The 22,316-nt window shown below is 55.0% G+C and overlaps 1 protein-coding gene across 3 annotated transcripts in view; it reads left to right on the top strand.

The window, feature by feature from the left end:
- Positions 1 to 22,316, top strand: part of ATAD5 (ATPase family AAA domain containing 5) — a 57,626-nt gene that overhangs the window by 34,188 nt on the left and 1,122 nt on the right. For 2 of the 3 annotated variants that reach the window (XM_073563814.1, XM_073563816.1), the window contains exons 10-22: positions 3,163 to 3,474; positions 3,550 to 3,646; positions 3,730 to 3,809; positions 6,099 to 6,238; positions 6,998 to 7,148; positions 7,229 to 7,408; positions 10,141 to 10,244; positions 10,327 to 10,420; positions 10,557 to 10,621; positions 10,788 to 10,956; positions 11,113 to 11,270; positions 11,859 to 12,634; positions 12,723 to 12,881. In XM_073563814.1, coding sequence (XP_073419915.1) covers positions 3,163 to 3,474; positions 3,550 to 3,646; positions 3,730 to 3,809; positions 6,099 to 6,238; positions 6,998 to 7,148; positions 7,229 to 7,408; positions 10,141 to 10,244; positions 10,327 to 10,420; positions 10,557 to 10,621; positions 10,788 to 10,956; positions 11,113 to 11,270; positions 11,859 to 12,634; positions 12,723 to 12,881 — 2,485 coding nt within the window. The remainder of the gene's footprint in view (positions 1 to 3,162; positions 3,475 to 3,549; positions 3,647 to 3,729; positions 3,810 to 6,098; positions 6,239 to 6,997; positions 7,149 to 7,228; positions 7,409 to 10,140; positions 10,245 to 10,326; positions 10,421 to 10,556; positions 10,622 to 10,787; positions 10,957 to 11,112; positions 11,271 to 11,858; positions 12,635 to 12,722; positions 12,882 to 22,316) is intronic. The other variant, XM_073563815.1, reaches the window with a different exon arrangement.

Raw genomic sequence — 22,316 nt, 5'->3', positions numbered from 1 at the left:
AACCCCTTCACAACAGCCAACCAAGTGACCAACACTCTCCAGGAGGCAGGCGTATCAATATCCAAATCTACCATAAAGAGAAGACTGCATGAAAGTAAATACAGAGGGATCACTGCACGGTGCAAGCCACTCATAAGCATCAAGAATCAAAAGGCTGAACTGGACTCTGCTAAAAAAAACATCTAAAAAAGCCAGCACAGGTATGGTGAAGGCGTGGTACAGCTCATGATCCAAAGCATACCACATCATCTGTAAGACACGGCGGAAGCAGTGTGATGGCTTGGGCATGCATGGCTGCCAGTGGCACTGGGTCACTAGTGTTTATTGATGATGTGACACAGGACAGAAGCAGCCGGATGAATTCTGAGGTATTCAGAGCCATTCTGTGTGCTCAGATCCAGCCAAATGCAGCCAAACTGATTGGTCGTCGTTTCATACTACAGATGGACAATGACCCAAAACATGAAGCCAAAGCAACCCAGGAGTTTATTAAAGCAAAGAAGTGGAATATTCTTGAGTGGCCAAGTCAGTCACCTGATCTCAACCCAATTGAGCATGCATTTCACTTGTTAAAGACTAAACTTCAGACAGAAAGGCCCACAAACAAACAGCAACTGAAAACCACCGCAGTGAAGGCCTGAAAACCACCGCAGTGAAGGCCTGGCAGAGCATCCAAAAGGAGGAAACACGGCGTCTGGTGATGGCCATGAGTTCAAGACTTCAGGCAGTCATTGCCAACAAAGGGTTTTCAACCAAGTACTAGAATGAACATTTTATTTACAATTATTTAATCTGTCCAATTACTTTTGGTCCCTTTAAAAACAAGGTGGCACATGTTAAGGAGCTGAAACTCCTAAACCCTTCATCCAGTGTTAATGTGGATACCCTCAAATGAAAGCTGAAAGTCTGAACTTCAACTGCATCTGAATTGTTTTGTTTAAAACTCATTGTGGTAATGTCTAGAACCAAAATTAGAAAAATGTCTGTCCAAATATATATGGCCCTAAATGTATGCTGGAGATGTGGAGACACCAGAGCAGATATGCTGCACATATGGAAGGACTACAATAATATCTATGGGATCCATCTAACATCAGCAGGCGTGAATTGCGGCCAGTCTGCAGAGTTTAGCCTCAGATTGATTGTCATTAGCACAATATTAGTGACGTTCACCTGTTATCATCTCTGAAGTTTTTTGGCTGCAGAGCAGTGGTTGGTACCTATCATCTCCGCGCTCAGCAGTCTGCGGTGATTACACTGAATATCGGGGAGTGTCGTCACTGTGCTTCACAGTTCCTGGTGATTGAACTGATTATTGGGAAGTGTTGTGACGATGCAGCATTTGGTTTTATTTATGGCAGACCTATATTTTCAGTAGGCCAGGAGACATAGACTATTGTGTGAGTCTTTTACTCTTGTATTGTTGTTGATGAATTATTGAATGGCTGCTGTTTACCTTTATCTGCTCCTACAGTTTGTGTTGCTATCTTTGGAGGACAGGGACAGACAGGTGTGGAGAAACGGGGTCAGTGGGTACGCTCGTCCGCTGGCCTGGCTGCCTTTAGAAAGACTGCATGGACCAGGGTTCATACCACTGAACGCCCGCTCTATTTCCCCGTGGGCAACATACTACACAGAACAGTGTGGCAATACTTTATTGAACCCCAACACCCAATAGCAAACAGAAAAATCCCAGCAATTACCCCCAACACGGTGCACATTACAGGGCCTAACCCTTTCGCTGACTCGCCGGGATAATGGTAGATGTTACGTCAGAGCTCCCAGGGTCGCTACTCCACCTGTGATATACCCACAGAGAAGAGATATTGACAAGCGTAGGGAGATGACCGAGAACAGTCCATAGAGTCCGTACAAGGTCCAAAGCCAGTTGACACAACGTCAGAGCTCCCAGGGTCGCTGTTCCACCTGTGATATACACACAGAGAAGAGATAACAACAAGCGTAGGGAGGTGACAGTTCATACTGTCCATACAAGGTCCAAAGCCAGTTGACATGAGTCATCACATGGCTACTCCCCTTGTTGCAAAAACAGTCGCCTGGGTAATTAAGATATAATCTGTTTCTTACAACAGGGAAATAGAACAGTCAGCGTTTGCTAATAATGATTACCCATTCTATAATTTCATGCAGTTTGTTGACCAGGAAACATTGAAGAACAAACTATGCAAATTATCTACTCAAACAATGAGCAGTAATCTCATCTCGCCTCCTCCTGACCTGTGAAGCATGACCTGGAAGGACAGATGTGGGTATAAAAAGGATCTCTATCCTTCCACAACAAGGGAACCTCTAGAGAACAACCGCCAAGGTACCATGGCTCCATGGATGTCAACTTAGGGGACCACAGCCCTAGCTGGAGTAATACAGATCTGCTGCATTGACCAACACTGAAGCCATGGAGACGTTCCGAGGAGCCAGGTTAAGACCCAACGGTCACCTGGTCCGATGGAGACATTCGGAGACGCCCGGTTGGGGTCCTTTGGTCACGTGGCTCCATGGATACATTTAGGTTAGTCAGGATTTGCATCCACCGGTCACCTGAGCCCCATGGATATATTAGTGGGAGCCTGGAATAGGACCCACCAGTCGCATGGCTTCATGGAGACTTTAGGAGAAGCCAGGTTGTGACCCTTAGGTCACTTGACCTTGTACCTGAATGGACTGTCATCTCCCTACGCTTGTCTTTACCTCCTCACTGTGTGCATGCCACAGGTGGGGTAATCAGCCCTGGAAGATCTGAAGTCACTGCTGCTATTAACCCTGAGGTGTCAGTGGAAGGGTGAGACTCTGTAATGTTCCCCATCTTGGGGTATATGCTGGGACTGTTCTGTGTGTTATTGTCTGGTGGTACAATAAAGCATTGTCACACTGTTACCCTCACCCTGTGTGGTCTGAGTAGTAATACACCCACAGGGATAGGAGAGCGCTCAGTGGGATGAGTCCTGGTACATGCGGTTTCGGGCCAGTGGACTAGAGCACCCACTGACCCCCCCAGTGTCTTCACAGTTGTCCCAGCTCTTTGCAGTCCCTTGTAATTGTACTGATTTATTGGAGGTGTCATCCCGGCAGTCCACAGTCTCCGATGATTGTACTGAATACTGGGGGTGATTGTTTCATTTATTGATGTTTTGTATTGTGCAGAATCATTGCAGCCGACAGAAAAGTGTGTAAAAGCTGTAAGCGAGACCACCCAACAGCAGGCCGGCATCGAGACCACCCAACAGCAGGCCGGCAACGGGGCGAAACGGAAACGAAAAAATTCTCCTTTCACAAAGTCTAAGAGGAGGAAACCTGCAGCGAGTGTAGGAGGGGAGGCGTCCCAGTGTGACAGCGCAGCCGGTTCTCCCCCATCGTCTGCCTGTCAGGAGCCTCGATCAGCTCACAGGAGGGTCAGCGAGGAGCCCGATGTAATAGTCATAGAGGAGCAGAGCCGACCACCATGTCTGGCGGAGGGTAGGAGCAACTGGCCCAGAGCGGTCTACAGCTGCTGTGACCGGCTGATCCCTACATCTCCCCTGTTCTCCACAGATCCCAGCTCCGAGGACATCCTGTGGACCGAGAAGTACCAGCCGCACAGCTCCACGGAAATCATAGGGAATTCTGCTGCCGTCCAGAGATTACACAGGTTGGCGTCATTAGCGGGCGGCTCCCGTGTGCGCGTGGCCGACCTGCTGTGAGACTGGCCTCACACTTCTTGTTTTTTTCCAGCTGGTTGAGGGAGTGGAAGGTGCGAGCAGAGAAGGAGGAGAAGAGGAGCAGAGTGCAGAAGACAGGAATGGATAAGGATGGTGAGCACTAGTGCAAGGCATCCCCCAACCACCCTCCCTTCCCCAATCTTCCTCGCCCTCCGTCCCTCCCTTCCTCGCCGTCCGTCCCTCCCTTCCTCGCCCTCCGTCCCTCTCTTCCTCGCCCTCCGTCCCTCTCTTCCTCGCCCTCCGTCCCTCTCTTCCTCGCCCTCCGTCCCTCTCTTCCTCGCCCTCCGTCCCTCTCTTCCTCGCCCTCCGTCCCTCTCTTCCTCGCCCTCCGTCCCTCTCTTCCTCGCCCTCCGTCCCTCTCTTCCTCGCCCTCCGTCCCTCTCTTCCTCGCCCTCCGTCCCTCTCTTCCTCGCCCTCCGTCCCTCTCTTCCTCGCCCTCCGTCCCTCTCTTCCTCGCCCTCCGTCCCTCTCTTCCTCGCCCTCCGTCCCTCTCTTCCTCGCCCTCCGTCCCTCTCTTCCTCGCCCTCCGTCCCTCTCTTCCTCGCCCTCCGTCCCTCTCTTCCTCGCCCTCCGTCCCTCTCTTCCTCGCCCTCCGTCCCTCTCTTCCTCGCCCTCCGTCCCTCTCTTCCTCGCCCTCCCGCCCTCCATCTCTTTCCCGCCCTCCCTCCCTCCATCTCTTTCCCGCCCTCCCTCCCTCCCTCCATCTCTTTCCCGCCCTCCCTCCCTCCCTCCATCTCTTTCCCGCCCTCCCTCCCTCCCTCCATCTCTTTCCCGCCCTCCCTCCCTCCCTCCATCTCTTTCCCGCCCTCCCTCCCTCCATCTCTTTCCCGCCCTCCCTCCCTCCATCTCTTTCCCGCCCTCCCTCCCTCCATCTCTTTCCCGCCCTCCCTCCCTCCATCTCTTTCCCGCCCTCCCTCCCTCCATCTCTTTCCCGCCCTCCCTCCCTCCATCTCTTTCCCGCCCTCCCTCCCTCCATCTCTTTCCCTCCCTCCATCTCTTTCCCGCCCTCCCTCCCTCCATCTCTTTCCCGCCCTCCCTCCCTCCATCTCTTTCCCTCCCGCCCTCCCTCCATCTCTTTCCCTCCCGCCCTCCCTCCATCTCTTTCCCTCCCGCCCTCCCTCCATCTCTTTCCCGCCCGCCCTCCCTCCCTCCCTCCATCTCTTGCCCGCCCGCCCTCCCTCCCTCCATCTCTTGCCCGCCCTCCCTCCATCTCTTTCCCGCCCTCCCTCCCTCCATCTCTTTCCCGCCCTCCCTCCCTCCATCTCTTTCCCGCCCGCCCTCCCTCCCTCCATCTCTTTCCCGCCCGCCCTCCCTCCCTCCATCTCTTTCCCGCCCTCCCTCCCTCCATCTCTTTCCCGCCCGCCCTCCCTCCCTCCATCTCTTTCCCGCCCGCCCTCCCTCCCTCCATCTCTTTCCCGCCCTCCCTCCCTCCATCTCTTTCCCGCCCGCCCTCCCTCCCTCCATCTCTTTCCCGCCCGCCCTCCCTCCCTCCATCTCTTTCCCGCCCGCCCTCCCTCCCTCCATCTCTTTCCCGCCCGCCCTCCCTCCCTCCATCTCTTTCCCGCCCGCCCTCCCTCCCTCCATCTCTTGCCCGCCCGCCCTCCCTCCCTCCATCTCTTTCCCGCCCGCCCGCCCTCCCTCCATCTCTTTCCCGCCCGCCCGCCCTCCCTCCATCTCTTTCCCGCCCGCCCGCCCTCCCTCCATCTCTTTCCCGCCCGCCCGCCCTCCCTCCATCTCTTTCCCGCCCGCCCGCCCTCCCTCCATCTCTTTCCCGCCCTCCCTCCATCTCTTTCCCGCCCTCCCTCCCTCCATCTCTTTCCCGCCCGCCCTCCCTCCCTCCATCTCTTTCCCGCCCGCCCTCCCTCCCTCCATCTCTTTCCCGCCCGCCCTCCCTCCCTCCATCTTTCCCGCCCGCCCTCCCTCCCTCCATCTTTCCCGCCCGCCCTCCCTCCCTCCATCTCTTTCTCGCCCGCCCTCCCTCCCTCCATCCATCTCTTTCTCGCCCGCCCGCCCTCCCTCCATCTCTTTCTCGCCCGCCCTCCCTCCCTCCATCTCTTTCTCGCCCGCCCTCCCTCCCTCCATCTCTTTCTCGCCCGCCCTCCCTCCCTCCATCTCTTTCCCGCCCGCCCGCCCTCCCTCCATCTCTTTCCCGCCCGCCCACCCTCCCTCCATCTCTTTCCCGCCCGCCCACCCTCCCTCCATCTCTTTCCCGCCCGCCCACCCTCCCTCCATCTCTTTCCCGCCCGCCCTCCCTCCATCTCTTTCCCATCCTCCCTCCCTCCATCTCTTTCCCGCCCGCCCTCCCTCCATCTCTTTCCTGGCCCTCCACCCGTCCTCCCTTGGCTGACCTCTCCTACAGACATTAATCTTTCTGCTGTACAGATTCCTGGAGCACCGGTGACTTCCATGACAGCGAGGACAGTGACGAGGATTCCCTGTGTAACACTCTGCTCATCACTGGGCCCCCGGGAGTGGGGAAGACGGCCGCTGTGTACGCCTGTGCCCAGGAGCTGGGATTTAAGGTGCGGGAGCTGTGCTGTCTTCACGGGGGGAGGCGGGGGCTGTGCTGCTATCACGAGGGGAGGCGGGGGCTGTGCTGCCATCATGGGGGGAGGCGGGGGCTGTGCTGCTATCACGGGGGGAGCTGTGCTGCCATCACGGGGGGAGGCGGGGGCTGTGCTGCCATCACGGGGGGAGGCGGGGGCTGTGCTGCCGTCACGGGGGGAGCGGGGGCTGTGCTGCCGTCACGGGGGAGCGGGAGCTGTGCTGCCGTCACGGGGGGAGGCGGGGGCTGTGCTGCCGTTACGGGGGGGAGGCGGGGGCTGTGCTGCCGTTACGGGGGGGAGGCGGGGGCTGTGCTGCCGTTACGGGGGGGAGGCGGGGGCTGTGCTGCCGTCACGGGGGGAGCCGGGAGCTGTGCTGCCGTCACGGGGGGGAGGCGGGGGCTGTGCTGCCGTCACGGGGGGGAGGCGGGGGCTGTGCTGCCGTCACGGGGGGAGGCGGGGGCTGTGCTGCCGTCACGGGGGGGAGGCGGGGGCTGTGCTGCCGTCACGGGGGGAGGCGGGGGCTGTGCTGCCGTCACGGGGGGAGGCGGGGGCTGTGCTGCCGTCACGGGGGGAGGCGGGGGCTGTGCTGCCGTCACGGGGGGAGCGGGAGCTGTGCTGCCGTCACGGGGGGAGCGGGAGCTGTGCTGCCGGCACGGGGGGAGCGGGAGCTGTGCTGCCGGCACGGGGGGAGCGGGAGCTGTGCTGCCGGCGGCTTATCCTGGCCTCTCCTTTCAGGTGTTTGAAGTGAACGCATCCTGTCAGCGCAGCGGACGCCAGATACTGGCTCAGCTGAAAGAAGCCACGCAGTCCCACCAGGTGGACCAGCAGGGAGTCCACGCACACAAGCCCTGCTTCTTCAGCAGCTCCAGCACCGTCAAGTCTCCCCGTAAGTCTGGCTGACTCCTGCGAGTTGTGCCGCACTGTCACATGACCTCTGTGTCCTAACCTCCATTTGTGTCATCACAGGGAAGCTAAACTCTCCGAAGACAGTGGTGTCCTCTCCAAGGAAGTCGCCCCGAGGGCCTGGCCACAAGAGTGGACTGGCCCCCAAGAGCGGACTGGCCCCCAAGTCCTTAAACTTTTTTTTCAAAGCGGCCCCCAAGCAAAACCCCGAAGTCAAGAAAACCATCAGTGAGCTTGTCCGAGGTGAGACCCTCCATCCCCGGAGCTGGTGATGTGAGACCCTCCATCCCCGGAGCTAGTGATGTGAGACCCTCCATCCCCGGAGTTAGTGATGTGAGACCCTCCATCTCCGGAGCTAGTGATGTGAGACCCTGCATCCCCGGAGCTGGTGATGTGAGACCCTCCATCCCCAGAGCTGGTGATGTGAGACCCTCCATCCCCGGAGCTGGTGATGTGGGACCCTCCATCCCCGGAGCTGGTGATGTGAGACCCTCCATCCCCGGAGCTGGCGATGTGAGACCCTCCATCCCCGGAGCTGGCGATGTGAGACCCTCCATCCCCGGAGCTGGCGATGTGAGACCCTCCATCCCCGGAGCTGGCGATGTGAGACCCTCCATCCCCGGAGCTGGCGATGTGAGACCCTCCATCCCCGGAGCTGGCGATGTGAGACCCTCCATCCCCGGAGCTGGCGATGTGAGACCCTCCATCCCCGGAGCTGGCGATGTGAGACCCTCCATCCCCGGAACTGGCGATGTGAGACCCTCCATCCCCGGAGCTGGCGATGTGAGACCCTCCATCCCCGGAGCTGGCGATGTGAGACCCTCCATCCCCGGAGCTGGCGATGTGAGACCCTCCATCCCCGGAGCTGGCGATGTGAGACCCTCCATCCCCGGAGCTGGCGATGTGAGACCCTCCATCCCCGGAGCTGGCGATGTGAGACCCTCCATCCCCGGAGCTGGCGATGTGAGACCCTCCATCCCCGGAGCTGGCGATGTGAGACCCTCCATCCCCGGAGCTGGCGATGTGAGACCCTCCATCCCCGGAGCTGGCGATGTGAGACCCTCCATCCCCGGAGCTATTGATGTGAGACCCTCCATCCCTGGAGCTAGTGATGTGAGACCCTCCATCCCCCCCGCAGCTAGTGATGTGAGACCCTCCATCTCCCCCGCAGCTAGTGATGTGAGACCCTCCATCTCCGGAGCTATTGATGTGAGACCCTCCATCTCCGGAGCTATTGATGTGAGACCCTCCATCTCCGGAGCTATTGATGTGAGACCCTCCATCTCCGGAGCTATTGATGTGAGACCCTCCATCCCCGGAGCTATTGATGCGAGACCCTCCATCCCCCCCGGAGCTATTGATGCGAGACCCTCCATCTCCGGAGCTATTGATGCGAGACCCTCCATCTCCGGAGCTATTGATGTGAGACCCTCCATCCCCCCCGCAGCTAGTGATGTGAGACCCTCCATCCCCCCCGCAGCTAGTGATGTGAGACCCTCCATCCCCGGAGCTGGTGATGTGAGACCCTCCATCCCCGGAGCTGGTGATGTGAGACCCTCCATCCCCGGAGCTGGTGATGTGAGACCCTCCATCCCCGGAGCTATTGATGTGAGACCCTCCATCCCTGGAGCTAGTGATGTGAGACCCTCCATCCCCCCCGCAGCTAGTGATGTGAGACCCTCCATCTCCCCCGCAGCTATTGATTTGAGACCCTCCATCTCCGGAGCTATTGATGTGAGACCCTCCATCTCCGGAGCTATTGATGTGAGACCCTCCATCTCCGGAGCTATTGATGTGAGACCCTCCATCTCCGGAGCTATTGATGTGAGACCCTCCATCCCCGGAGCTATTGATGCGAGACCCTCCATCCCCCCGGAGCTAGTGATGCGAGACCCTCCATCTCCGGAGCTATTGATGTGAGACCCTCCATCCCCCCCGCAGCTAGTGATGTGAGACCCTCCATCCCCCCCGCAGCTAGTGATGTGAGACCCTCCATCCCCCCCGCAGCTAGTGATATGAGACCCTCCATCCCCGGAGCCGGTGATGGGAGACCCTCCATCCCCGGAGCCGGTGATGGGAGACCCTCCATCCCCGGAGCCGGTGATGGGAGACCCTCCATCCCCGGAGCCGGTGATGGGAGACCCTCCATCCCCGGAGCCGGTGATGGGAGACCCTCCATCCCCGGAGCCGGTGATGCGAGACCCTCCATCCCCGGAGCCGGTGATGCGAGACCCTCCATCCGCGGAGCCGGTGATGCGAGACCCTCCATCCGCGGAGCCGGTGATGCGAGACCCTCCATCCGCGGAGCCGGTGATGCGAGACCCTCCATCCGCGGAGCCGGTGATGCGAGACCCTCCATCCGCGGAGCCGGTGATGCGAGACCCTCCATCCGCGGAGCCGGTGATGCGAGACCCTCCATCCGCGGAGCCGGTGATGCGAGACCCTCCATCCCCGGAGCCGGTGATGCGAGACCCTCCATCCCCGGAGCCGGTGATGCGAGACCCTCCATCCCCGGAGCCGGTGATGCGAGACCCTCCATCCCCGGAGCCGGTGATGCGAGACCCTCCATCCCCGGAGCCGGTGATGCGAGACCCTCCATCCCCGGAGCCGGTGATGCGAGACCCTCCATCCCCGGAGCCGGTGATGCGAGACCCTCCATCCCCGGAGCCGGTGATGCGAGACCCTCCATCCGCGGAGCCGGTGATGCGAGACCCACACCATGCCCCCCACAGGACACTCAGCCAAAGTCCCTGTTGTCAGCCACCTCTGGCCGGAGAGAGGCCGCCTGTAGCTCCTGGGTGTGAGGTGCAGTCTCGGCTCCTTCAGTCTCCGGGGTCGTGTCCTCGCTCAGCAGGCGTCAGCCTTCCAGTGCTGTATCCTCCCCTCTGTACCTGGTGGCATTAGACAGATGTCACCTGCGCACGTTGTGGGGGTCTCCTCACTTACAGGGGGTGGTAACGAGGTCTTGTGCTTAGCTCCACAGAGCGATGATGATGGGAAAGCTTCAGGGACAGAGAGAGGTTCCGGGGCGGAGGAATCGCAGCGCAGAACGGCCACGTCCCTCATCTTGTTTGAGGAGGTGAGTGTGGTGGGGGTGCTGCTCAGGTAAATGCTGAGTGCCCGGTGACCCCTTCTGTGTGACCCCCTCCATGTCTCCTCAGGTCGACGTCATCTTTGATGATGATACTGGATTTCTAAGCGCCATCAAGACGTTCATGAGCACTACCAAGAGGCCGGTGATTCTCACTACCAGCGGTGAGTACCTGTCCTTACGCGGTACGATGATCGACTATTCCGCAGTCAGAAGCCACACCAGTCTATTGTCCCCTGTTATCAGCCACATCAGAATGCCTGTGGTGAGAGAAGTCTTTTTTTTTTTCCGTTGCCTCAGATCCGATGTTTAGGATGATGTTTGATGGAGCGTTTGAAGACCTTTTCTTCCATGCGCCTTCTGTGGTGAGTAGTCGCACCCTCTGCTGGGAGTGGTCGCGCCCTCTAGGGCGAGTGGTCGCGCCTTCTGTGGTGAGTGGTCGCGCCTTCTGTGGTGAGTGGTCGCGCCCTCTGCAGCGATGATGAGGGCTGTAGTCATTCCCTGAGGTGTCTGATGGGCCCTGTCTTTCAGGTGAATATCACCAGCTTCCTTCAGGTGCTTTGTTTGGCTGAAAACCTTCGGACGGAAAGCAAAGATTTGATGACGTTTCTGACAGCGGTTGGCTGCGATGTGAGAGCGAGCATCCTGCACCTGCAGTTCTGGGCCTGCAGCGGAGGCGTGAGGGACAGGCTGCCTGCAGGTGAGGCTCAGCACCACAGCTGTTATATACAGAGCTGCTCATCCTTAGCCTCCTGATTCACTTAGATAGGGTGCAGACTGGCACAAGAGCAGTAACGGGTGAGAGCTGGGCCAGCCTGCGGCTCCGGACTGTCGGCTCATGTTGTCTGTGTTACAGGTAGCCAGAAGATGGAGACGAGTGACGCCTTCTGCACCCGCACAGCACCCGAGAGCAGCGCCGCAGACGAGCCCGCATGCCACACCGGGTGTGCCGAGAACCTGCTGGGCGTAGACAACATCATTGCCCCAACTGACTGCCTCATCTCCTTTGTGAAGGTGACCACATCCTCCTGTGGATTCACGTATTGTTGGGAGGATGGTGGTGGTGATCATCCTGATGATGGCTCACCCCCCGAAGGATGGTGGTGGTGATCATCCTGACGATGGCTCACCCCTCCCCCCGGAGGATGGTGGTGGTGATCATCCTGACGATGGCTCACCCCTCCCCCCGGAGGATGGTGGTGGTGATCATCCTGACGATGGCTCACCCCTCCCCCCGGAGGATGGTGGTGGTGATCATCCTGACGATGGCTCACCCCCCGAAGGATGGTGGTGGTGATCATCCTGATGATGGCTCACCCCTCCCCCCCCCCCGGAGGATGGTGGTGGTGGTGATCATCCTTATGATGGCTCACCCCCCCCCGGAGGATGGTGACCATCCTGATGATGTCTCACCCCCCCCCCCCCCGATGGATGGTGGTGGTGATCATTCTGATGATGCTCACCCCCCGGAGGATGTTGGTGGTGATGATCATCCTGATGATGGCTCACCCCCCCAGAGGATGGTGGTGGTGATCATCCTGCCCAGGCCCCACCATGTGATCAATCATGGATTCGGCAGAAATCTCTGATCTTCCCTTTCAGGAGCGGATCCTGGATCCAGTACATTGGGACACGATCGTGCGGCTACTGGCGGAGTTTCACGCCAGGAACATTTACTTCACGCCCAGTAATCTGGAATTCCTTCTGCCATTACCTGTGCGTGTGGAGGAACCGGCCGCCCCCTCTGAAAGCCCAGAGCTATGCCCGTTGCCCACCGCTGACCACCTCACCGAGGAGGCAGACATTCAGCTGTCTGCAACCATGAGACGTCAGAGGAAGCTGGTGCTGCTCAATGACAGCGACCTGTTCGAGAGCGACTCCTTGGACGAGGCCCTTGCAGCAAGCACAGCGGAGCCCGAGCCGAGGCCAGCGGAACCCTGCGCCCACAGTGAGGTGAGGCCTGTGAGGAGAGCCCTCTCATCCAGGGAGCTGCCCGCTTCCCTCCTGGTCTGTCAGTGTCTGGACTCCATGGCAGAATTTGCCGATCACATGTCGTTCCTGGACTGCTCCACCTGTGGCACGGCAGACCCCGCTCACACCTGTCGTCCTACCTGGACAGGGAGCAGATTGAAGCATGGTCTGTGTGACGGACTGCGGAGCGACAGCAGGGACTGGTGGAACGGCCAGAGCGGTGGAGACATCCGTGCCCTGGTGGAGGCACTCTCCTTCCAGAAGTGTTCCTCCATGCTCCACAAATCCCTGGCTGCTTCCCTAGAGCTGTGCAAGCGATCTGGTGAAGACCCATCGGAGGAACTGACCCTGCGTGTGACCCAGGCCCGTCGTCAGGTGTACTTCGGCCAGCCGGCTGCCAGCACAGGGTAAGTGGTGTGTGCATGGGTCCTGGTGTCCGTACGGCCAGGTGTTCTGTGCGTAGCCCCTCCTGAGATTTATGCTTCTTACTTACAGCGCCGCGGAGAGCCGCTTATCCGTTGTGAGGGATGTGATGTCGCATCGAGCCTTCATTGGCCTGGGGAACAGAGCCGCGAATGTGACTGAGTATCTGCCGGCCCTGCGGCACATCTGCCGCCTGCAGAAGTCCAAGGAGGAAGGCAAGAGCAAGCGAAGGTGAGGAGCGCAGGGTGTGTTGTGATACCATTTAGAAATGTAGCAAGTCTTACTGATAACTAGTGGGGGTCTGAGCTGTGCCCTCATTCTGGGCAAGATATGCTGTGGAGACGGGGAGTCAGCTGGCGCCCTAGTCCGCTAGCCAAAACCACATGGACCAGGTCTCATCCCACCAAGCACTCGCTATCCCTTTCCCCATGGGCATAACACTACTCAGACAACACAGAGTGAGGGTACAACAGTGTGGGCAATTCTTTCTTGTACCATAAAACAGGCAGATAACACATAGAACAGTCTCAGCACAGTACCCAAGATGGTGCGCATTAGAGTCTCACCCTTCCGCTGACTCGCCGGGATAATAGCAGCTGTGACTACAGATCTTCCAGAGCCGACTACCCCACCTGTGGCACGCACACAGAGAGGAGGTAACGACAAGCTTAGGAAGATGACAGTCCATTGAGGTGACACGATTGTCCCAACGTGGCTTCTCCAAACGTTTACATGGAGCCAGGTGATTAGAGGCTCCCAACCTGGCTTCTCCGAACGTCTCCATGGAGCCAGGTAACCGGAGGCTCCCAACCTGGCTTCTCCGAACGTCTCCATGGAGCCAGTTGAACGGAGGGTCCCAACGTGGCTTCTCCAAACGTCTCCATAGAGCCAGGTGACAGGACGGTCCCAACCTGGCTTCTCCAAATGTCTCCATGGAGCTAGGTAACCGGAGGGTCCCCAACCTGGCTTCTCCGAACATCTCCATGGAGCCAGGTAACCAGAGGGTCCCAACCTGGCTTCTCCGAACGTCTCCATGGAGCCAGATGACCGGAGGGCCCCAACCTGGCTTCTCCAAACGTCTCCATGGAGCCAGGTGACCGGAGGGTCCCAACCTGGCTTCTCCAAACGTCTCCATGGAGCCAGGTGACCGGAGGGTCCCAACCTGGCTTCGCCAAACGTCTCCATGGAGCCAGGTGACCGGAAGGTCCCAACCTGGCTTCTCCAAGCGTCTCCGTGGATTCAGTGATGTTCAATAGAGCAGATCTGTATTCTTCCCACTATGGCCATAGCTTAAAACTGGCATCCTGTAGAATGTCAAATCTGTATTCCTCTTGATGAAGCCAAGGTGCCTTGGCTGTTGATCTGTAAAGACCCCTTCTAGTAGGATAGAGTTCCTTTTGATACCCACATCTATCCTCCAGGTCATGATCCACAGGTCAGGGGTAAGGTTTGATGAGACTACTGCTCATTGTTTGAGTATTTAATCACTCTGTATAGTTTGGGCTTATACAATGGGCAATTAACATATAAGCAAACATTGATTGTTGAATGGCCATGCTTAACCCCTTAACGACAGCCTATACGTCTTTTAACGGCAGCAGTTAAGGGTATTTATGCCTCGGCGCCGCTTTTTAATGGCGCTTAGAAATGTGTATAGCACCCCCCAGTGTAGGGAATTCTCCAAGGTCTCGAGCCGAGACCACGGAGAACATGGTGTTGCGATCACCATTACTCATGGAATAACAGTGACCGTGAAAAAAGTCTGATTTCCCATTTAATTTCTTTCTCCTCTGATGTGACCTAGTATGAGTACCTCCGGTGTCCCCGGACCCTTCTGCATCCCCGGTCCTGTCCCCCGACGTCTTCTTCCGGGAAGAAAATGGCGGGCGCATGCGCAGTGTGCCCACCGAGATCTGCCTGCCAGCAGCAATAGGAACTTTTACCTATTGATTCATTTTGATCACTGTAATAGACCATATCACAGTGATCAAAATAAACAAAATAGTAAATCAAACCCCCCTTAGGTAAAAATAAAATAAAAAAAAGTCTTTATTTCCATTTTTCGGTTAGGGATTGGGGCTATGGTTGGGGATTAGGGATTGGGGCTATGGTTGGGGATTAGGGATTGGGGCTATGGTTGGGGATTAGGGATTGGGGCTAGGGTTGGGGATTAGGGATTGGGGCTGGGAATTGGGGCTAGGGTTAGGGATTGGGGCTAGGGTTGGGGATTAAGGCTAGGGATTGGGGCTAGGGTTAGGTTTGTGGTTAGTTATGGTTGGTGTTTAGGGGTGTGTTAGGGTTGGAGTTAGAATTTGGGTGTTTCCACTGTTTAGGTACATCAGGGGCTCTCCAAACGCAACATGGTACCACCATCGATTCCAGCCAATTTTGCATTCAAAAAGTCAAACGTTGCTCCCTCCCTTCGGAGCCCTGCCAAACAGTGGCTTTCCTCCACTTATGGGGTATTGGCGTACTCAAGAGAAATTGCACAAGTTTTGTGGTCCATTTTCTCCCGATACCCTTGTGAAAATAAAAAAAAATTGGTTTCAAAGTATGTTTTTTTGTGAAAAAACTAACACGTTCATTTTTCCCTTTGCTTTAGTTCTTGTGAAGCACCTGAAGGGTTAATAAACTTCTTGAATGTGGTTTTGAGCACCTTGAGGGGTGCAGTTTTTAGAATGGTGTCACTTTTGGGTATTTTCTATCAAATAGACCCCTCAAAGTGACTTCAAATGTGAGGTGGTCCCTAAAAAGAATGGTTTTGTAAATTTTGTTGTAAAAATGAGAAATCGCTGGTCAACTTTTAATCCTTATAACTTCCTAACAAAAAAAATGTTGGTTCCCAAATTGTGCTGATGTAAAGTAAACATGTGGGAAATGTTACTTAAGTATTTTGTGTGCCGTATCTCTGTGATTTAAGGGCATAAAAATTCATAGTTGGAAAATTGCAAAATTTTCGTCAAATTTCCGTTTTCTCTCACATATAAACACAAGTTATATCAAAGAAATTTTACCACTATCATGAAGTACAATATGTCAGGAAAAAACAATGTCAGAATCACCGGGATCCGTTGAAGTTCCAGAGTTATTACCTTATAAAGGGACAGTGGTCAGAATTGTAAAAATTGACCCGGTCACTAAGGGGTTAACTGTCCACCAAAGATGGCAGACAATAACCTGTAGGAGCTGATATAAGAGATAAACAGCAGCCAGTCAACAATTCACAAACAATAACTCAATCTACCAGAGAGTCAACGTTCAGACTCATAGGAGCAAGTCTGTCTCTGGGCTACTGAAAATAAATGCTGTGTCGTCACATGTGCCCTCACGCGTGGCGTGCCCTCACACAGGGCGACGGTCTGAGCTGTGCCCTCACGTGGGACTGCATAATCTGCCGCTCCTCGAAGATAATGGGTAGTTTGCTGTTTATATGTTAGCGGGATGCCATCGGTCCAGTCAGGACAGGGACGCAGATCGCCCTCATCATTAGTTTTTAGTACTTAATTGATGGATGTAACACCGGATACCTAGTATGGCAGCAGTGCTCCCACCGGATGGGACGAGGGTCTGTGCTGTAGAGTAGTGGCTGGGTTCATGTTGGGGACATCATTTATACATCTAGTGAGATGTGACTGAGAATGTCGCCCCGAATACTCCGACCGTGTGTTGTCTCCACTGGAGACCTGTGATGTCGGGAGAGGATCTTATGGACAGAGCAGAGATCATGCAGAGGGACGCCGGGAGCAAGGAGGGACGCAGCTGCCTCCTGCCATTATGCTCTAGTGGTTCTGATATTAACAATGAAGGACACAAGCTGACTGAGAGGAGTGGGACCACCGCACGGGCATACGGTGAGGAGTGTACGCCACGACACTGGATGGCAGTGAGTATAGGATCACGACACAAGCTGACTGAGGAGTGTAGGACCACGACACAAGTGGACTGTGAGAAGTGTATGACCACAACACAAGCTGAGATGTGTACGACCACAATACCACAAGCTGATGGAGATGAGTGTAGGGCCACAACACAAGCTGACAGTGAGGAGCATAGGGCCACAACATGGGCTGATGGCGAGGAGCGTATGACCACGACACAAGCTGACTCTGAGGAGTGTACGATCACATCACAAGCTGACTGTGAGAAATGTACGACCACGACACGAGCGTACGGTGAGGAGCGTAGGGCCATGAGACAGGCTGGTGGTGAGAAGTGTATGACCACAAAAAGCTGGCTCTGATAAGTGTAGGGTCACAACACAAGCTGACTGTGAAGAGAGTACAACCACAACAAAAGCTGACTGTGAGAAACGTACAACACGGGCTGACAGCAGCGTAGGGCCACGACACAAGCTGGCTGTGAGGAGTGTGCGACCACAACACAAGCTGACTGAGTGAAATGTACGACGACCACGGCACAAGCTGACAGGGAGCAGCATAGGGCCACGACAGAGGCTGGTGGTGAGGAGTGTATGACCACAACACAAGCTGACTGTGAAGAGAGTACAACCAAAACAAAAGCTGACTGTGAGAAACGTACGACCACGGGCCGACAGTCAGGAGCGTAGGGCCACGGCCGGGCTGACGGTGAGGTATATAGGACCACGACAAGCTGGCTGTGAGGAGTGTGCGACCACAACATAGTCTGAGAGAAATCCACGACACGAACTGATGGGGAGTATCGTAGGGCCACGACACGGGCTGGCGGTGAGACGTATAGGACCATGACACAAGCTGTGAGAAATATATGACCACGACACAAGCCGACGGGGAAAAGAGTAGGGCCATGGCACGTGCGGACGGTGAGGAGCGAACGGCCACAGCACAAGCTGACAGTGAGGGGTGTTGGGTCATGACACGAACTGACTGAGGCGGGCTGGCGGTGAGGTGTGTATGGCCAAGGCTAGCAATGAGCATACATCCATGACACAGTCTGACTCTTGGGAGCTCAGGACCATGACATGGTCTGACGATGAGCGTAGGGCCATGACACGGGCTGACGGTGAGGAGTGTAGGGACACAAGCTAACGGTGAAGAGTGTAGAGCCATGACACAGGCTGACAGTGAGGAGTGTAGGGACACAAGCTAATGGTGATGAGTGTAGAGCCATGACACAGGCTGACGGTGAGGAATGTAGGGACACAAGCTAATGGTGATGAGTCTAGAGCCATGACACAGGCTGCCGGTGAGGACATTCATTGATGAGCCGACTCTTCGCGCCTCCTCCATTAGTCCAGAGTGCTCGCGATGTGCCTTCTCCGCATCCAGAGAGGAGGCGTCCGAGCTGCCTCATGGATCAGGTCAGTGATGCCTCTCGTGCTGTCACGCCACCCCCCAATGATTACAGACAAGCGCTGGGATGGACGTGAGATGGCAGTAACCCTCCTGTCAGGGCTCAGTAATGAGACAGCTCTAAGGTCGCTGGACCCTCTGGAGATTTCCACGTTTCAATTATTGTTGGCTCCTGTAGATTTTCATCTATACGTGATGTCTGTGACACCCAGGACACCATGGTGTTCTGTCTTGTAGTTTCCATCCCGACTACCGGAGCTGTGGTGTATGATGTTCTCTAATGTTAAATATTTCTGGGACGTTGTTGCTCGTTTTCCACCATTGTTGCTATGCGGTTTAAGGGAAGGATATTCAGTTCAGGAGGAAGCGATGAGTCCTGGGATCTCATCTGATTGTTGTGGCTGCAGCCTCTTTTATTATTATTATTTATTGTTATAGCGCCATTTATTCCGTGGCGCTTTACATGTGAGGAGGGGTATACATAATAAAAACTACAATAATGTTAAACAATACAAGTCCTAACTGGTACAGGAGGAGAGAGGACCCTGCCCGCGAAGGCTCACAATCTACAAGGGATGGGTGATAATACAGTAGGCGAGGGTAGAGCTGGTCGTGCAGCGGTTTGGTCGATCGGTGGTTACTGCAGGTTATAGGCTTGTCGGAAGAGGTGGGTCTTCAGGCTCTTTTTGAAGGTTTCGATGGTAGGTGAGAGTCTGATATGTTGTGGTAGAGAGTTCCAGAGTAGGGGTGATTGTGGGAAGAGGAGATAAGAGGGGAGTAGAGAAGGGGATCTTGTGATGATCGGAGGTTGCGTGCAGGAGAGTACCGGGAGACGTGGTCACAGATGTATGGAGGAGACAAGTTGTGGATGGCTTTGTATGTCATGGTTAGGGTTTTGTACTGGAGTCTCTGGGGAGCCAGTGAAGGGATTGACAGAGGGGAGAAGCTGGGGAATAGCGGGGGGACAGGTGGATTAGTCGGGCAGCAGAGTTTAGAATAGATTGGAGGGGTGCGAGAGTGTTCGAGGGGAGGCCACAGAGCAGGAGGTTGCAGTAGTCAAGGCAAGAGATAATGAGGGCTTGGACTAGGGTTTTTGCAGATTTTTGGTTGAGGAATGAACGGATTTGTGAAATATTTTTGAGCTGAAGTGGAAAGGGCTTGGATATGTGGTTTGAAGGAGAGATCAGCGTCAAGGATTACCCCGAGGCAGCGAGCTTGTGGGACTGGGGAGAGTGGGCAGCCATTTACTTTAATGGATAGGTTCATTGGGGGGGTCACGTGAGATGGGGGAAAGATGATGACTTCTGTTTTGTCAATGTTAAGTTTCAGAAATCTAGCGGAGAAGAAGGATGAAATAGTGGACAGGCATTGAGGGATTCTGGTTAGTAGGGAGGTGATATCTGGTCCAGAGATGTAGATCTGTGTGTCATCAGCATAGCGATTATACTGAAAGCCATGAGATTCTATGAGCTGTCCCAGGCCAAAGGTGTAAATGGAGAAGAGCAGGGGTCCTAGGACTGAAGCTTGTGGGACTCCGACAGATAGGGGGCGAGGTGGTGTGTGAGTGGGAGACGCTGAATGTCCGGTCTGTTAGGTATGATGAGATCCAGGATAGGGCCAAGTCTGTGATGCCAAGGGATGAGAGGGTCTGTAATAATAGGGAATGGTCCACTGTGTCAAAGGCAGCCGACAGGTCCAGGAGGAGGAGGACAGAGTACTGTCGCTTGCTCTTGGCGGTTAAGAGGTCATTGGTGACCTTAGTAAGGGCAGTTTCAGTGGAGTGGTGTGACCGGAAGCCAGATTGTAAGCGGTCGAAGAGGGAGCAAGAAGAGAGATGGGAGGACAGTTCAAGGTAGACGTGTTGTTCCAGTAGCTTCGAGGCATAGGGGAGAAGTGATATAGGGCGATAGCTAGATACAGAGGATGGGTCAAGAGAGGGCTTTTTGAGGATAGGTGTGATGGAGGCATGTTTAAAGCTTGAGGGGAAAACACCAGTAGTTAGTGATAGGTTGAAGAGATGGGTTAGGGTTGGGATGAAGACTGGTGAGGTTTGGGATGAAGTGGGATGGGATCGGGTCAAGTGCACAGGTGGTGAGATGTGATCTTGAGAGTAGAGTGGAGAGTTGATCTTCTGTGATGGTGGAGAAGTTGGTTTTGGAGGTGGAGGGCTGGGAAGTCGGGAGGAAGGGCTCTGGGGGGTCGTTGACCAAAACTGTCTCTGATGTTATCAATCTTCTGCTTGAAAAATGAGGCAAAGTCTTCAGCTGAGATGAGTGGGGAGGGAGGAGGTGCTGGGGGACGGAGGAGAGAATTGAAGGTGTTGAATAACTGTTTAGGGTTGTGAGACAGGGAGGATATGAGAGATGAGAAGTAGGTTTGTTTAGCTGTGGCGAGTGTGGTCTTGAAAGTAGTGAGGGACTGTTTGAATGCGATGAAGTGCTCGTTGGAGTGGGATCTTTTCCATCTGCGCTCAGCAGCCCTGGAAGCTCGCCTCAGTTCTTTGGTCAGGCTGGTGTGCCAGGGCTGTCTGTTGATTTTGCGAGCTTTGGTATGTGTAAGTGGGGCAGCAGGTTCCAAAGCTGCAGCTATTGTGGTGTTATATAGAGCAGCAGCGTCATCCGCATTGTGTAAGGAACTTATATCTGTGAGAGGGAGGAGGGATTCAGAGAATGAGTGTAGGTCAAGGTGTTTAAGATTTCTGCGAGGGTGTGAAAGTTTGTGGGGTGGGGATTGTAGACATGGAGTGGAGAGGGAGGAGAATGAGAAGGTTGTGGTCAGAGAGAGGAAGAGGTGAGTTAGAGGTTAGATAGGGAGCAGAGGCGGGTGAAGATAAGGTCCAGTGTGTGGCCATCTTTGTGGGTGGCTGTAGAAGACCATTGAGTGAGGCCGAAGGAGGACTCTTCTTTATGTATGCAATTATTTGGCTTTACTCCATCTCTAGAACATCTCCAGCTTTGTTGTTCTGCCGGTACTATAGGTGTAAGGCGTGCGTCGCCGTGAAGAGGTGGTGAATGCGGTGGGTCCTGGTAAGTGGTTTAAGTGGCGGGTGGTGTAAGCAGTGTATGGCGGTGAAAGTAGCGGGAGATGGTGAGACAATGTAAGCAGCGGTGTAGGTGGTAGTGAGGCAACGGTGTAGGTGGTGGGGGTGTAAGTGGGTGAGGAGGTAGTGTAAGTAGCCGGGTGGTGTTGAGAGGCCGTATAGGTAGTGGTGAGTGTGGTGTTCTAAGTAGCAGTTGGTGGTGAAGTGGTACAAGTAGCTGCTCAGATTCTCAGGCTGTTGAGTCAGGAGACAGTCTCCACAGTTAGGTCCTGGAGCTCTCAGAGGAATCCTGGGTGTGAACCTCTATCTGCATTGTGATCTGTCTCTTTAGGGGGGATCTGGTGTCCTCCACCTCTGGATTTAGGCTTCTGAGATTTCCGGTTTCTTCTTTAGGGGGATGTCATGTTCTTCATGTCTGAATTGAGGTTTTTAAGATTTCCGGTCTCTTCTGTCGTGGAGTGGGGATCTGGTGTCCTCCACATCTGGATTGCGGCTCCTGAGGTTTTCTGTGTCTTTATGGGGGATCCTGTTTCATCCACACATCTAGATTGAGGCTCCTAAGGTTTCCAGCCTCCTATTTATGGGAAATATGGTGTCCTCCACGTTTCCCGTCTCTTCTATAAGGGATCTGGTGTACTCTATATCTGTATTGTCTCCTTGTTTTTGATCATTTAGGGGGGTTCTGGAGTCTTCCATGTCTAGATTAAGGCTCTTGAGGTTTTAGGTCTCTTCTGTAGTGGGAATCTGGTGTCCTCCACATCTGGATTGAGATTTTTGCTCTCTTCTATAGGCTCCTGAGGTTTCCGGCAGGACTGTGGCGTCAGTAAGCCAAACCACGGACTTTGACTCCATGACCCTGACTCCACAGCACTGCTCACTACTGAGCATGTACATAAAATGCGGCACAGATTTATCTGAACTAAAAGGCGAGATCTTGAGATCAGGAACAGAACATTTACAGGTTATTTTATAACTTTCCCAAATTATTAAGAAATCACAGCACTGAACCCAATTTATTATATATTTTAAAGAGTTGGTCCATTTTATACCGACTCCAACTCTGACTCCACCAAAATGAACACCGACTGACTCTGCAGCCGTTTTCCGGTCTCTTCTGTAGGGGGTAATTTGGTGTCCTCATTTGGATTGAGGCTCCTGAGGTTTTCAGTCTGTTTAGGGGGATGTGGTGTCCTCCACGTCTGGATTGAGGCTCCTTGCCTGGGGTTTCTGGTCTCTTCTGTAGGGGGCTATCTGTTGTCCTCCACGTTTCGATTGAGGCTTCTGAGATTTCTGGTTTCTTCTATAGGGGGATATCGTGTCCTCGACGTCTGGATT

Source organism: Dendrobates tinctorius, unplaced genomic scaffold (assembly GCF_039654945.1).
Source record: "Dendrobates tinctorius isolate UK_male_01 unplaced genomic scaffold, ASM3965494v1 ptg000399l, whole genome shotgun sequence".
Lineage (NCBI taxonomy): Eukaryota > Metazoa > Chordata > Amphibia > Anura > Dendrobatidae > Dendrobates > Dendrobates tinctorius.
Note: the sequence above shows the minus strand (reverse complement) of the source record. Positions and strands in the feature narration are given on the sequence as shown.